This window comes from Marmota marmota, unplaced genomic scaffold (assembly GCF_001458135.2).
Source record: "Marmota marmota marmota unplaced genomic scaffold, marMar, whole genome shotgun sequence".
In the NCBI taxonomy this organism is placed as follows: Eukaryota; Metazoa; Chordata; class Mammalia; order Rodentia; family Sciuridae; genus Marmota; species Marmota marmota.
Window position 1 is genome coordinate 25,087,691 of NW_025999932.1, and position 17,062 is coordinate 25,104,752.

General features: G+C 35.1%; 1 protein-coding gene across 1 annotated transcript in view; it reads right to left on the bottom strand.

The window, feature by feature from the left end:
* Positions 1-17,059, bottom strand: part of Ubl3 (ubiquitin like 3) — a 59,550-nt gene extending 42,491 nt beyond the window's left edge. Inside the window, exon 1 of the mRNA XM_048800777.1 lies at positions 16,428-17,059. Coding sequence (XP_048656734.1) covers positions 16,428-16,454 — 27 coding nt within the window. The 5' untranslated portion in view covers positions 16,455-17,059. The remainder of the gene's footprint in view (positions 1-16,427) is intronic.
* Positions 17,060-17,062: the final 3 nt, after the last annotated feature.

Sequence of the window (17,062 nt, forward strand, 5' to 3'; positions counted from 1 at the left end):
GTACAGATAAAGTATGTGAAAAAGAATCCAGCTTCATCTTTTAGGAAAAGAATGAAGACTAAAAGCTTTTGTTTGTTTAACGAATGAAGATAAACTGTCCTATAAAAGGACAGTTAAATTTGATTTTTAAGACTTCCCCAAGTTAGAATATTTCAAAATAAACCATCCAACTATACACAAATATACTCACATATACATCACACAGAAAAGGTCCAAAGTGTAGAGAGGAAAACATTAATAGTGTGTGTGTATACATACATACATATATGTATGTATATATATATATATATATACACACTCACACACACATTAGTACTTTTTAAAAAAATGTTTTGTTTTTAATAATCCTATTGTTTTCCTAATTAGTTATAAAACCAGAATAAAATAAGACAATAAATTTAGATTTTTAAATGCAGACAGATAAAATGAATACAGTATGGCAAAGAAAAAAAAAAAAAAAGGCAAAATGGGACAAGACACATAAACACTTTCCTTTAGGAACTACCCAGGCAAGGGGGTGTAGGTAAGAAGTAGAGAGTGCTTGCCTGGAACGGACTGGTTCAATTCCCAGGACAACAAAATAAGGAAAAATAAGAACTAACTGATCAAGTATACTGAGAGATCACAGAAAGGATAAACATGCATTTTACTATGGAGGATAAGTTCATATATCTAAACTACTTCATAATGCATAATTTGATTATGTTTCCCTTTAAATAGTTTAATTTTAAAAATATTAAATTTTTAAAGTGTATTTTATTATTTATCAAATCTATATAAATTATTATAAATAAGTAATGTACTGTTATTTTGTATTATTTTAAAAATAATAAATTTTAAGACAAGGAGGGTCAAATTAGGAAAGTTACTCTTCTAGCTAAAATTAAAAATATAATATATATTTGGGGCTGGGGATGTGGCTCAAGTGGTAGCGCGCTTGCCTGGCATGCATGCGGCCCGGGTTCCATCCTCAGCACCACATACAAACAAAGAAGTTGTGTCCGCTGAAAACTAAAAAATAAATATTAAAATTCTCATATTCTCTCTAATATATATATATATATATATAGCCATACACATACTAGCTATCTTTTCAAGTAGAGTAGAAGTGGATTACTGCTGTTCTTGTCTATAATGCCAATGTATCAATTGGGAACACCTTCATTTTATACCTGTGGTTCTCTCTGATGTATTTCTCAGTAATTGTATCTTGTGAGAGTTATACAACTTTCACCTGGGAAGCAAGAAAAGGGTCTTGCAATTTCAGGGTAGACTGTTGTCCCTTTTGTCCATCTTGGGATGGCCACTTGAATTACTTCAGAAGTAGGAAACTGTTTTAGTGGTTCTAAGAAATTAAATACATAAGCATTTCTTTCAGAAATGACTCAAATGTTGGCATAATTCACAAAACAAAAATACAATAATAAGCTTACATCTTCACTCTGTATTACCTGCAAGTGAACACAGAATAAAGATTAGTTAGAAAAATATCTTTCCAGTTCTTTATTTTTCTTGGCTATCTGTCCAGTCCCAAAGGAGTAAGGCTGATAATACTTTGGGGAATAAAAGAGCCTTTTGCTTGCTTCCTATGCCACATGGGAATCAAACAGCACCTCTGAAAGGCAAGCTGTTCCAATTTTTAGTAAAACTGTACTTCTCTTGGTATGGAGAATTTAATAAGAAATAATGTCCCTAAGTAAACCCTGCATATAAGCATGAACTGAATGGTCACTACTGAACCAATAACATTACTATTAGGTAAAAGAGAAATACACCTGTGTTAAGTTAAAAAGGATCAATTTCAAAACAAAAAGTACTACTAATGCTTATCTAGATTATATATAGTAGCTAAGCAAAATAGTTTGACAATTAAAAAGTGACGAAGGTACACAGAGACACAAAAATTGAAAAATTAATACTTCAAAAAAGTAGACACACTAAATCTTTCTATATCTAGGAGGCCAACATGGACAATGAAGAATTATATTTACAACACTCTTTTGACCAAATTGAAATATTTGGCAATGTTTTAAAAGCCATATAGCCTTCAATGAAATTATACACAAAATGGATTTTAGTCCTTTTCTTTTCCCTGAACCATCTGCGGTTGCTGACCACCCTGCTTCCTTGAGTTCCTCCTTGTATGGCTTTCTCTGACAATTCAACCTTTTTTCCTGTGTTGCTATAACTTTCCTTTTCTCACTTTTCTTTTTTTTTTTTTTTAATCCCTCTGTCCCAAACAGAGCCACTGTACTTTTGGGCTGTACTCTCTTCCTTAGTGAATTCATCTACGTCATACTGATATTTTTTTTCTTCAATTGAACAACCATACTCCTATCAGCTCTTTCTCCCTTCCTGATGACTAATTTCACATTCTTACTGAAATTAAGGAGAGGTCAAAGCCGACCCAGATTCTTCTACTACTCACTCTTTTAGTAATTACGGGCTTGATTATGTGTCTTTCTATTTCATAGTAAACTAAAATCAGAAAAGTTAAAAGAAAAGCTAATGACAGCATAATGACAGAAACAAAAAATGGGTGAGACATCAAAAGGGGAAAAAAAGCAGAAAAATCACTAGAAGTAAAACCCAAAGTTTAGCAATCTGGGATCATTTGTAATACAAGTCCCCTCTCTGTCCCACTCCCCCCCAAAAAAGAACGAAAAAGAGAAAAGTTGAGAGAATGATTATATAAATCACATAATTGCCATGTAGTTATTTTCATTAAAATTAAATATCACTAATTCAGTTCCTCAGTCACACTAGTCATATTACAAGTCTTTGAAGCCATTGGCAGCTTGTGGCTACCTTACTGCACAATACACAAGAACACTTCAATCACTGCACACAGTTTTATGGACAGTGTTACAAGGCTAATTTACCATCCTTTGAATATTCCCTATGTATCAAGTACTATGCGAGGTACAGATGAGGCTTCTCTCTGCTCTCAAAGAGCACATAGCTAGTAAAGTGGAAAAAACAGATAAGAATAATTTACAATTGCTAAGATAGAGATAATATTTATGAGACAACAATTGATTCTGCATCCCTACACTGAATTCCAGATCACTTAGCTAAGATTTTAGTTCCTTTATCTAGCTTCTAAAACCTCCCTTTCTGCAGACTTGGCTGTATTCATTTCATTTAGCACTGTGATGATACAGCAACTGATGCAGAGACTCAACTACTACCTAGAAATCCCGGACCATCAGAACCAAAGATGCTGACACCCGAACAAGATTTCTGTCCCTCTGAAGTTGGTGCTCTACACTGCTGACAACTCCTGAAGGAAAAAGCCATCCTGCCACTCTGGCTATTATTCCCTGGTCCCTCTCAGGAAAATACCTTTGCCTGAACCATTACTCTTGGTTTAGAGCTCCCAGCATGTGCAAGTCATAAGACAATACCAAGGAATTAACACTGAAGTTGAGGACAAATCTCAAGCACAAATGGAAGGAGGAGAGGAGAAGAGAGGAACTTTCTAAACCTAAAGGAAAGGCACTGCAAGGATGAAAGAGAGAAGCATAAAAGTAAACAGAAAGATTTGTGGATGGTAGGGGTTCACTACAAGTCAAACACTTCCTACAACAGGAGGAAATAAAGTGGGATTGTGGCCCAACTGCCAAGAGCTTTCATGCCTCCAAGGTAAACCAGCTTGGTCTAGAGTGGCCTGTGAGTGATATGCAGTCATTATTAAGTAGAAAAGTCAGATAATGAGATCTGTTTCCAAAGACAAATGTGGGAAAAGGAACGAAGGTACATAATAGAAGATGAATAAAGAGGAAAGAAATCTAGAAGGAAACCTATCGAAGGTAGTAGAAAAAAAAGATGGGGAAATAAGAGGAAAATAAGTGGTCCAATTATTGACACAATCTGTCCAGCACACTGGCACCCAAAAAATGTTTGTTGCCCAAATTCAGTGAGGAAGATGAGACTACTTTAGATCACACAAAAGGACAGAAAGCAAAAACCACTAGCAACACAAAAATGTTAAGGATTGGTAGAATAAACAGAAATTGAATAGAAACAAAGAGTGAAATGAGACAATAGTCACTACTATCTAGAATACTATTCCAAGACCAGCTGCAGGCTTGCTCCCCATTTCCTTCAAATCCTTGCACAAATGTGAACATCTTAGTAGGCTCTTCCCTGGTTGCACCATTTAAAGCTACACAACACAGGCATACTCTTAGACTCCCTCTGCAGCACTTACCATCATCTAATATAATACATATTTATCTTGTTTACTTTGTTTAATGTCTGTATCCCTTTTATTTAAAGATAAGAGGTATTGGGGGAGGGTCCTCTTTCATTCATCACAATACAATAAAGGCTAAAAAAGTGCTTTGCGTGTGGGAGGTACTCAACACACACTTGGTGACTGAGTCAAAAATGGAGAAAAATGAAAAGTAGAATTATTATATGTAGACTAATACATATAGATATAAATTATATCTAACATGGAAATTATTTTAATTTTTTGAGACCTAAAATTTAAAATGTGCATAACTAAACAATTCTTTAAATATAAAAGGCTCAAAAGATGTTTTCTTCAAACACAAATAATATATCTGAACACATAAAATTAATTATAACAGGTCTTTCTGCTTACAGTCAAAAAGTAATGAGAGAGGGCTGAGGATATAGCTCAGTTGGTACATGCTTACCTTGCATGCACAAGGCCCTGAGTTCAATCTCCAGCACCACAAAATAATAATAATAATAATAATAATAATAATAATAATAATAATAAAGATCAATAGCTTGATTAATCACTCACAATACTTGACAGTCACACAAGAAATCACCACTTCAAGGATTTAAGTCTTATTAAAAGCACCAAATCTCAGATAACACTTTCTTAACTTCCATTACAAATTTCTAGTTTCTTTTCTTTGGGGTAATTATTAAAGATTAAACAAAGGCAAGAAGCTAAAGTTGAAATATCAGAATATTACTATAAGCATAATCATTTGCTTCAAGATGTAATAATGAGGATCTGACAAAGAAAGTGAAGAACGGTTGAAAGATTAGAAAAGTAAAAATAAAGAAGCACAGAAATGCCCACCTAGTTAGCTGGCTTCAGGAAAATTAACATCATCATTAAGTTTCACTTACCTCATCAGTAAGCAGTTAACAAACTAGCACCTACGTACCTCATAGGCTTATTCTGAGAGTTTTTTGGAGGATTAAGTCTGTTTTAAGTAATGAGCTTAGCACAGTGCCTATTAGTCATTTACTCCTTTAATCCACAAACATTTATAAGAGCCTACTATACAAAAATCACCTTCCAAAGAGGCCAAAGGAAAATATACATCTACCCTCCTGCAAAGGAGGAATGAATTACAAAGTGTAATAAGTGCTACAGAGGCCAATAAGGTCCTGAGACAGAAACCAAGGAAATTAGGTCAATCAGCTTTAGATATGGTCAGGAAAAGTAGTTGCACAGAAAAGCTAAGAAGGCAGTGTCCATACACAAAGGGTATATAAGCACACTGATAAGTGCCCTAGGCCAAGGGGCTGGTGTGTTCAAAGGCTCAGTCCAGCTGTGGGGAAGAGCCTGCAGCTTGTCTGAGGATATGAGAGGAACTTAGTATAACAGAAGCATAATAAGTCAAAAGGGATGAGATCATAGAGATAGGTAAGAGCCAGATTATGCAGAAGTCTGAAGAGTCATGGTAAGGATCTGTGATTTCATTCATGGGAATTTATTCTTCAATGGCAACACTCAAGATACTTCTGGAAAAAGTATTACAGAGGAACATGGATGGAAGTAGAAGTATTAGTTCCAAGACTAACGCAGTAGTCCAGGAAAGACAAGGTGCTTGCGCTGGAATAGGCGGTACTATGGAGATAAAGAAAAGTGGATACACTTTTCAGATATACTTTGATATACTTTTTAATTGATTAAAAATGATCAATGGAAAGGAAAAGTTAAAAAGGACGGAGGTGGAAGTAGAAAAAAATAGTAAGATCATTAATTAAACCCAAATATTGTAATACATTCATGTAAACCCAAATAATAGTATTTTAATGTAAAACAAGAGATTATCAGATTTAGTTAAAAAAAAAAAAAACACCAACTATGTGATGCTTAAAGAGACTCTTCTTAAGACCAAAGAAAGATTTAAAGGAAAAGGGTAGAAAGAGAAAAGGTGATAAAAATAATGAAAGGACCACTCTAGTAGGAAGATACAACAATAATAAATTTATTTGTAGCTTACCCTCAAAGGATGTCACACAAAATTTGAGAGCACTAAAAGAACACGTAGACAAGTCCTCACAGCTGGAGATTTTAATGTAGTCTCTCAGCTGAGTGAAGAAAAAGACAAAGTCAGCAGCAGGCTAAAGGCATAGCTCAGCTCAGGGTAGAGGGCTTGCCTCCTGGGCATAAGGCCTTAGGTTGACACACAGCACTGCAAAGGATGCTTTTATAGTCAGTAACCATATAGTAGACTGAACATAATAAACTTGATGTAATTTATGTATATAGCAAATCACACTCAATTTTCTAAAAATGACCATACAGGGAGGAGTCAGCAAATGTACTCATAATTTATATCACAGGATGAATGGTCCCAGACAATAACATTCATCTAGATATCAATAATAAAAGTATAGCTACAAATCCCCAAGTGCTTAAATATTAAGCAGTATATTTCTAAATAACCCATGGGTCAAAAAAGAAACCACACAGAAATTTTTAAAACTTTGAATTAAATGATAATAAAAATAATACATATTGTTGGACGCATGAGATCTAGGTAAAGTTTCATTTAGAAGGAAATTTCATATACCTAAATGTAATCATTAAGAAAATAAAAGAAGCCAGTATTTCAAGGCACATGCTTGTAGTCCCAGGTACTGGGAGGCAATTCAGAGCCAGCCTGGGCATCAGGGTGAGATGGGGAAAGGGGACAGGGAGCAGTGAGTAAAGAAAGAAAGAAAGAAGAGGGAAAGGGGGAAAAAAAGGCTGATAATTAATGACTGAAGTACCCATCTCAATAAACTTGAAAAAGAACAGCAAATTAAATTTTAAAAAGAAGACATAAAGGTAAAGGCAGAAACCAAAAGAAAGTAACTTTTAAATCTAAAAATTGGCTCTTTGAAAAGATGGGAAAAAAAGATGCACAAATTACCAGCAAGCAGAGTTTGAAACAAAACAGCAGGTGTCATAGAGACTCTGAGATAAAAATGATAAAAGGATATTGTGGAAAACTTAAGTCAACTCAGAAAAATTATATGAAATGGGAAAACCCTTTAAAAAGTAAAATTTTGTCAAGTCTGACAAAGAAATAGAAAATGTGAATAGTCCTGTATATATTAAAGAAATAGAATCAATGGTTTCCACAAGAAAATCCCAGATGGCTCCACCAGTAAAATTTTTTAAGCACTTATGGGTAATAAAATCAATGTTCAAACTCTTCCAGAGAATTAAACATTCCCCAGCTCCTTTTAAGAGGTCAGTGTAACCTTAATACCTTAATCTGCCAAAGATTTTACAAGAAATTAAATTGCTAGTCAATCTTTTCCATGAACAAAAATGCAAATATTTTAAATGAAGCATAATCTAGCATAGTAAAAGGATAATGCATAATGAAAAGGCCAGGTTTATCCAGAAAGTCCAGGATGCTTTAAAATTAGGAAACATATAGCCTCCCTCCACCCACCTCATCACCAAAAATTAACATATATATTTTTGGCACAGCAACTATACTCCTAAGAATTTTATCCTGAGAGAATAATCCGACAAGGCACAGGGATATGTCTAAGTATATCCATTATACAATTGTTTGTAACAGCTTTTAAATGGTTGCTATTGTTTAAATCTGTGTCCCAAAATTCACATGTTGGAAACTCAATCCCTAATGCGGCAGGACCTTCTAGAAGCAATAGGTCATGGAGGCACTAATGAACCAAGGTCATTATCAAGGAGTAGGTAAGTTACAGCTCCCTATTCCTCTCACTCAGCTTCCTACTCTTTTCCCTCCCTCTTGTTTCTTTTACCCTGTGGGTGGTTCTCTGTTATAGCATCAGAAAAGGGACTAAGACAATGCTCATGAATATGGAATTAGCATATATATTTCTACCAGAATCATTTCAAAATTATAAGGTGGCTCTGTACTTGTTTGTATGGGTGAAGTTTTTTTTTACAATCTTTTCATTTATTAAATGAAAGAAGCATGAATATTTCTATGGCAAAACCAATACATTTATACTAAAGAAAACTAAACATATATCGTGAGAACATTTTGTACAGACACAAGGAACTGCCATTTTAATTTAAGTACAAGATAGAATGCCAGACTTCAATAATTTTCTCAAACTCTAGTCATAAAAAGAAATCTAGTCAGAAAATCACCTGTAGACAACAGACCATTAAAAATATCAATTTGAATCAATCAATAGATAATCTGCATGATATAAGCAGTTAAGTATGAAGAAAAAATAAAATTCCCCAAAGTATGAACTCCTTTGCAAAGTCCATGTATTACACATTGTTACATATATAAAACATTCAAAGAGCCCAGGTTACAGGAAAAATCTATTATGTACCGAATATGTACAAAAAGTTCCAGCAAATTTAAAGGAATCTCCCTTTAATTTTAGCAATTAGTAAGAAAACCAACCTTTACTAAAATTACCATCCAGAGGTGACATGGTATATTATAAGGTACATAAAATGAGTTTCTTCTCTACTACTGCTAGCTCAAAGTAATCAGCAATGACTGCCTGCAGTAAGGCATTTGGAGGGAATCAGAAGCATTCTACACAGGAAAATGTGCTTGAGGGATTTAGCAATGTTTGTTGTCAGGTATACCAGCAGGGAAGGGTGGGCAGAATGTTTATCACTATGTTATGAGAACCAAACTCCTACCCTAACTAAACTTTTTCCTAGTTATGTAGCCTCAAATAAGTTCCTTACCCTCTCTGAACCTAGTTGGGAGAAAATAAAAAAACATATATATATATATATATATATATATATATACACACACACACACACACACTCTTGATACAAATCAGAATATAATGTCTGATAGATACAAAAAAGGCCAACAAAAGACCAACGAACGGGTAACAAAAGTTACTCCTAAGGCCACACTACAACTTCAAAATAACTAACAATCTTCTTCTTTTCTGACTGATTACCACTTTTCAACATTGATTTACCCAGTTCCCATAATTTCTCCTGTCTCCTAAACAAAGACTGTTGAGAGACTAAATTACTAACCCACCTTTACTTCAATCCAGGACTCCACTTTCCCTAGTCTCTAATTTAAAGCATTCAGCAAGGACCAAACTCTAGAACTCCTCCCCTCTCCTCTGAGACTCTGCAGGGTTCCCCCGGTAAGGGCTCTCCCTAGCTGGAAATCACTAGAATCACTACACCTAAGCTGGTGGTCTTCACCAGGTGGGTATTAGCAGTTTCTATACTTATGCAGGGTCACTCTGAGAATTAAATAAAATACTATCATTTAGAAAATGCCAAACACTTACCTGGTAAATAGCAAGTACACAAGAAACATTAATTCTCTCCTTTATTAGATCAAAGTAAAGCTATCAAAAGGCAATTTTATATTTTGAATCATCTACCTAGTCGTTCACTGTCTAGAATCTTATATTTCCCTGGGCATAGTGACATATTTCTGTAGTCTCAGCTATTCAGGGTTAGGGCGGAGGTTGAAGCCAGATGATGGCTAGAGGCCAGCAGTTGAAGCCCAGTTTGAGCAACATAGTGAGATCCTGTCTCAAAATAAAAAAAAGACAATCTGAGGAACTGGTAGAGCCTGTGCTTAGTATGCACAAGGCCCAGGGTTCAAATTCTAGCATCAAACACACAAACAAACAAACAAAAAAAAAAAAAACAATAACACCTTATCTCTGCAAAACTCTGCTAAGAGCCAGAAAATAAAGCCCCCACATAAAAAGAACTCTAAGCAACCAAAATAAATATGAGCAAGTCCATAAAATAGAGACCCTGCTACTATGCTATAGGGCCTTTTACTTTACTCCTAAAAATCCTACTCAGACATCATTTACTTTTTTAACACATACTTTAGAGAACACTAGTTTCTACACCCATTGCAAATTAGGATCAACAACTATAAATAGAGAAGGATAGGCAGGCATACTGACCACAGAAACAAATAACGGCTCAAGGCAAAAGCTACAAATATCAAACAAAAAGTTAAAATGCTCAGAAATCTGAAAGTCACTAAATTTAGAAGCCACATTTTTAAATTGACTATCCCACTTATAAAATAAATGAGTGCATACCTCCACCATATGTGTATTCATTTATAAATCATATATTTCATATGCATACTATAAAACTTATACTAAAACAAAAGAAGTTTTAATTTCATCATATTATTTAAATTAACTATTTTAAATATTAATTTGTTTAAATCTTGCCATCAAAAAAAATATTACTATTAATGTATTAAATGAAAGCACTATTATTGAATATGCCTCTTTATTTAAAACAAAAAAAACAAACAAACAAACAAAAAAAACTTGTTTTTCCTAGTTTGTGAAGTTCTATTTTGACACTGGTTTTAAGAGCTGTTATCCTAAGTCATAAATGAAAATCCTAGCTCACAAAGATGTACAGATCCATATAAAAGAATTGTTTACTAGCTTACTAAATCATACTACTTTTCCATTCTATCAAAGTCATCTGATACGTTACTAAAATTTTGTTTGTACAGATTGTCTATTTTTTTTGTGAACTAAATAAATGTTTCACTTTTTGTGTGTGCAATTCCAATAAATGGGTCCAAATCCTCTTCAAGGAGGATTTTCAATAAATTGGAAATAACCAAACATGCTGTCAAAATGTCCTCTCCAAAACATTACTTTCTTCTGAAAAGCAGGCACTTTCTCACTTAGGGTTAAAGTATCAGTATTGCCTTTAAAGAGACAACTTGGCGTTTGTTTTCTCAAAAATAGCTGCTTGGAAAACACACTAATTATAGCCTCTTCTTATGACAGAACAGATCAACGTGTAGAACTATCCTTTTTTTTTAAGAATTATAATTTTTGTCATAAAAATGTCTAATTCATATTTGAGTTCCACAACTCAAGTTCTTTGACAGAAAACTTCTCTTTGCCATCTCAATACTAAATATTATAGATTCTTCCTTTTAAAAATATTTTTTAAATAACTACATAATAGAAAACTTGCAAAAACTTAAACTCATGGTGCTGCTATTGGACCCTACGTTACAGAGTTCCCACTCTTCTCTCAGCAAACCACACTCACTGTGACCACCTGAATGTGGATCTAGGAAAATCTCAGAGCCTCCATATTAATTCAAAAGTTTACCTTCACCCTTGGCCATAGGGGCACAAAATAAATAAACAGAAGTTCTGATATTTTTATTCTCATACCTCAATTAACATGCCTCCTCTCTGAGTGCTGAGAGCATCAGTTATAACTTAATGAATACTACATTAAATAGACAGGTATGCAATAAACACTAATTGAGCAGAATTAAATATTATTCAAACGATGGCTCTCACTCACCAAAAAAGAGCTAAACCATACATGGCACATTCTATTTAAACAATTTAGATAGTAATCTGAAATTGTTAAGGTAAAGCTATTTCAAAACATAATCTTCATGTGTTCAGAAAATTCACTGATTCAGAATGACTTATTACCCAAGGTGTCCACATCACTATCCATTCCACTTCATTTTACCCCCAGAATAAGAGAAATTAAAAATCAAAGAGGATATTTAAGAGTGGATACATCAGTCACCTAAACACACTGTTTCATATTATGAAAACTAGGAGAGTCATCAGTATTTTATCACTAACTTAAAATAACTTCAAGCTCTAATATTAAAAATATTTTTCACATTCAAATTGATAATAGAAGCAGTCATCATATACTTGATAGTTTCTAACAACACAGAACAATATTTCTTCTTCCATAACAAAGACAATAACACTTATGAGTCAACAGAGTCACTCAATAGTTTTTAAATGTTTACTGTTTTAGAAAAAAAAATGGAAAATATAACAAAAGATACTTATGTCCACATAAATTTGATGCCAATGTAAGAATGCCAAAAACATCGAAGTAAAATGATTCACAGGAAGGAAAGTTCACTATGGGCTAGAATAAACTAAACTATTTCACAGATGAGAGGACATGAGCTGGGTTAGAATTCAGAACTGGAAAGGAGAAGAGCTGAAGGAAATAATTTGTTTTTTGAATTAAAAAATAATAATCTAGCTGTGATGGCGAATGCCTGTAATCCCAGTGGCTGGGGAGGCTGAGGCAGGATGATCATGAGTTCAAAGGCAGCCACAGCAAAATTGAGGGCCTTAGCAACTCACTGAGACCCTGTCTCTATAAATAAAATACAAAATAGGACTGGGGATGTGGCTCAGTGGTCAAATGCCCCTCAGTTCAATCACCAGTACTCTGCACCCCCACCCAAAAAAAAACCTTCTAATTCAAAACATCAACTGTAAGGCATATTCAAGTAAAGCAACTTAGAGAAGCATTCAATTAGAAATATATTACTGATTAAGACGTTCATCTAGTCATACACACATTTGCAAACAGTGCTTAAACTACCCATCAGCTTCATAAAATCTTCCAACTTAAGACTTGAAAACAAAGAGTACAGCAGAAGAAAAATAAAAAGGAGCTGTAAGAGAAAAATCATTTGTCATCAGATCTCAATGTACTTCTCTCAATGTTAGAATTTTTATTTTCTCTGGATTTTATGCAGCATGGCATTCTCCCCTGGTATGCAGAACATATTACTTTATTTTTTTAATATTTGTTTTTTAGTTTTTTAGGTGGACACAATATCTTTATTTTATTTTTATGTGGTGCTGAGAATCGAACCCGGGGCCTCCCGCATACTAGGCGAGCACGCTACCACTTGAGCCACATCCCCAGCCCAGGACATATTACTTTAACCCAGAAAAGTGACAGAAGTTCACTTTGAAAGGAAATTCATTTTAGTAATTTCCTGTCCACAAGAGGGCTCCAATATTTCTTCCATGAATGAAATAGAATTAAAATTACAATGAAAATAGTCTAATTAAAGCACATAAAACATACTAAAAAAATTTTTTTGAATTGTCATTATCTCATTTAACCCCAGACTACAAATTGTTACATCTGCATTAATTATTTTTAAAGACTCAGGGTTTTAACTGTTTTATCAACTACAGTGTTTCATATACAAGCAATGCTTTGCTATTGTCCTCACAGTTTCTTTCCTAGGTAGAGTTTTTAATGAAATAGATATTATAAAGTATAATTTTAGTCCAAAGCCTTCAACAGTACCCCAAATGTTTTATAAGCCACTTTTCTAAATACAAGAATGTATCTATTGATAACTTTCCCACTCCAGAAAGCAAAATTACTGCCTTATCTACCCATTCTTAGGCCTTACTACTAACACCAATGATCACTGTATTCTTACAGAAAACCTACAACCCCTAACATAAATCATGATAGACTTATAAACAATGAATAATGCCCATCATATATTATGACATTGGTTGGAAAAAAATAAAGGAAATGAATCATTTAAATATAAAATATTGTAATGATACTATTCAGATATTTTCAAATTTCTTACACGTTACCACATTAAAATGTTAGGAAATGTAGTTCAAACTCAAACATTCTTAGAAAAAGAAAAACCAGCACTTCATGTAAACACACTTATAATATTTATAGGACATAACAGAATGTTGATTGGAAGAGTACCAATGCAAATTATTTTTTTAGTAGTACTACAAATCCACTTACTACAGGACCACTATCCTCTTCAAACAACTGACTTAGTATGAATTATAAAAAGTGAGACTCCTAATGATAAACACAAAAAGTAAATGCTTAAAATTTTTTTAAACATGAGCTCCATTTACAAAACAAAAACAGATGCTAAAAAAAATCGATTTTAAAGTAATAACCACAGTCAGAAAAGAAAAACAAAATATCAATTGAAATTACTGTAGCTCAAAAAAAGAATTAACGCTAATGAAAACAGGACAGGGGTTATAATTTCACTGCCCCACCCCAGCTCCTGGATAGGATTTCCTATGGAGCTGATGAACACCATTAAAATATAAAAGAGCATAACATTTGCTTTGAAATAACACATTCGAGCTGTCAACTCATGGAAAGCATAACATTTTACTGCACCAAGCAAAAAATGTATATATTCATACTTGCAAGGTTAGAGGATTGCAACAGCACACAGATCCTAATCGATTTAGTTATATTGTAAGGGAAATATTAGTTTGTGGAAAGATGTAGGAGTGGTGAGACCAGCTTTTCAAATTCAGAGTGGTTAACTGTTCTCACTTTAAGTCATGAATGTGTATTCAATTGTCAATTATTGGTATGAAGAATTGAACAAATATGAAGCATTTAATCAACAATTTCTAACCAATTTTATTATATTTCAAAAAGTTGGGAATTCTAAGCATATATCCAATGAAGGCACTTCTTAAGCAAAGATGAAAATAAGTAACATCAAATGAAGGTTTAAAAGACTTTCACAAAGAAAAACATCTTAATTTCCAACAAGTTGAACCTGAGATACAAAAAATACCTAACAATCTAACCTGTTCATACCTCAGTACATCAGAGCATCACTGGGGCATTATATGTTTATTACATAATACTGCTTTGCCCTTGCATATCACCTTTAATCAAGTGATCTCAAAGCACCACAGAATCATCAAGGCCTTAACATACAGTCTAAAACAGATAAGTAGTTATATTTTATAATCGAAGCTATTAGTAAAACCTTGCCCCTATTCCCAAGGCCCCTGATCCTAACATTATCTTCCAATCCCTCTCTCTGACTTAGAAACACCATTCCCCAAATCATCTCAATTTGTCACTGATGCTACGCACATTCCAGCTTTTCATTATCATTGGGCCTAAAGAAAGTAGTGGCTCTGTTTAATGACACAAATTTATTTCATTACAACTTCTGTGACAGAATAAATGGTACTTAGGTGAACATATCTTGCCTAGTACATGAAGATATAAAATGGAGGCTTTAGAGAGAGCAAATCTTTGCCAGAGGCGATGAGCCCAGAGAATCACTCATCAAACAGGGGAAACAGCACTTCCAAGCACTGTCTAGAGACCTCTCTAGGCAACTTCAAGAGCAGTGTAGAGCAAACTATGTCAGCCACTCTTACCAGGCAAGAGACTATTCTCAAGTGCGCACACCAGGAGGGAAGGCAAAAATAAAAGGACAATGCATGAGATTTAAGACTCAGGAAGGAAAGTGTAAGGCTGCCCTATGGCCACCCCAGAGACAGAACACTGTGGTTGCTTTGCATTTATAAAGCATATTAGAAGTGAAATCAAACATAAGCAAAATGTCTTTAAACCAAGGTCAAAATACATCATTTAGAGTACAATTTTTCTTATTTTAAAATTTATAAAGGTGGTGTCGTCCTACAGAAATATTTAGCATTTTAAAATTTAATCATCAGCAAAGTTTAATTTTGTTTTTTTCACTGGAATGCACGAACACTCACATGTCAACTTAACACATGTGAACACCATTACATTAACTTCAATTCTTTCATCAATAGGATTATTCGTCTTCCTGTTGATTGCATTAGGTCTGTCCTTAGCACTGCAAAGCGTAATTTCACACTCCCACAAACCCACCTCGCAGCCCGGAAAAGCTACACAGTAACTGTAGTCAAGACTCAAAACCTTCACCTTTATAAACTAAAACAAAAGCGCAATAAACAAGAGTACTTTTGTTTCAAGTTCTCAATACTCAGTAGCCAAGGTTCAAGAACATGTTTTAAAATATCCGTCACTATAAAGCTCTAGAATACTCATTTAAAAGTACCGATACACGGTCAGCCGAGATTTGAGAAAATTCCCAAACAACTTAAAATGTTTTTGTTCACCACGACCCTCAAAAAAGCTCACAGCAATATACTAGTACACTTTTTTCAAGAGATCCCTGCTGTTGAAAAATATCAGTTATGTCCCTACACATTATCATGTGTGTCACTGAGCAAGATTCCCGTTTCCTTGTCTACCTGGGTTTCCAGTGCGGACGCCCGTCCTCAGCTCTGCCCACTGTCACTGACGTTTGCAGAAGCGTTAAAATACAAGTGTTCAGAGGCTTCTAGCAAACAGGGAGATGTATTCTCCACTTCAAGCCCCTACTACATTTCCCTATTTCTCCGCTGTCCTCAATGACTTAGAAAAGAGCCAAAATGAGAAAACCTATATTAAAAACAGTACTTTCTAAAAGGAGGAAACCAGAAGCTGCAACTTCTCCAAACCGGCTTTTCGACAGTCCCCAGCAAACCTCTGCCCCACGCCTGCGTCCTTTCTGATTAAATAAGATTGGCAACCACAATTAAATCAGAGTGTCATAACATCGTTCACTTACCATATCCGCCGGGACATTACTGGACATCTTGCCGTTCGAGATATACCCAGATATTTACGCAGAAAACAAACACAAAAGAACACAAGTCTTCAAGCTACAGAAATAAACCTTCACAATTTTGCTTAGTTCGTGATGTGCTTTCCAAAAAAACAAACAAAAAGTATTAAAAATAAGTTATTTTGGAGCCAAAGTGCCGGCCTGGCCAAGGTTCTGGAGCGAAGAGGAACAATCCCCAGGAGCTGTGTGGCCAGAGCCAGAGGAAACTCTCAGGGCAACAGCGGCAGCCCCCGTCGTCGTCGTCGTCTCCGTCGTCAGCAGCAGCAGCAGCAGCAACCCCAGGACCGGCCGCGCCAGGTGGACCGAGCCGAGTGACACACGGACATGGAGCGGGGTGGGAGGGGGTTAAATCCTCCTTCCTCCTTTCCAGCCCCAGCAATGATTCACACTCGCTCCCGAGTCAAGTCCTCATTAAGCAGGAGAAAAATGCCCCGGCTCGAGTGTTCATAGATAACTATGTGGCTACACATCGACGCGTGAGCAGCGAGTGCCCGGAGCTGTGGTCGGGCGCCGGCAGCGCACCCTCGCCCAGAGCCGTCGCGCAGGAGACGGCTCAACTCGCGCCGCCGGGCGGAGAG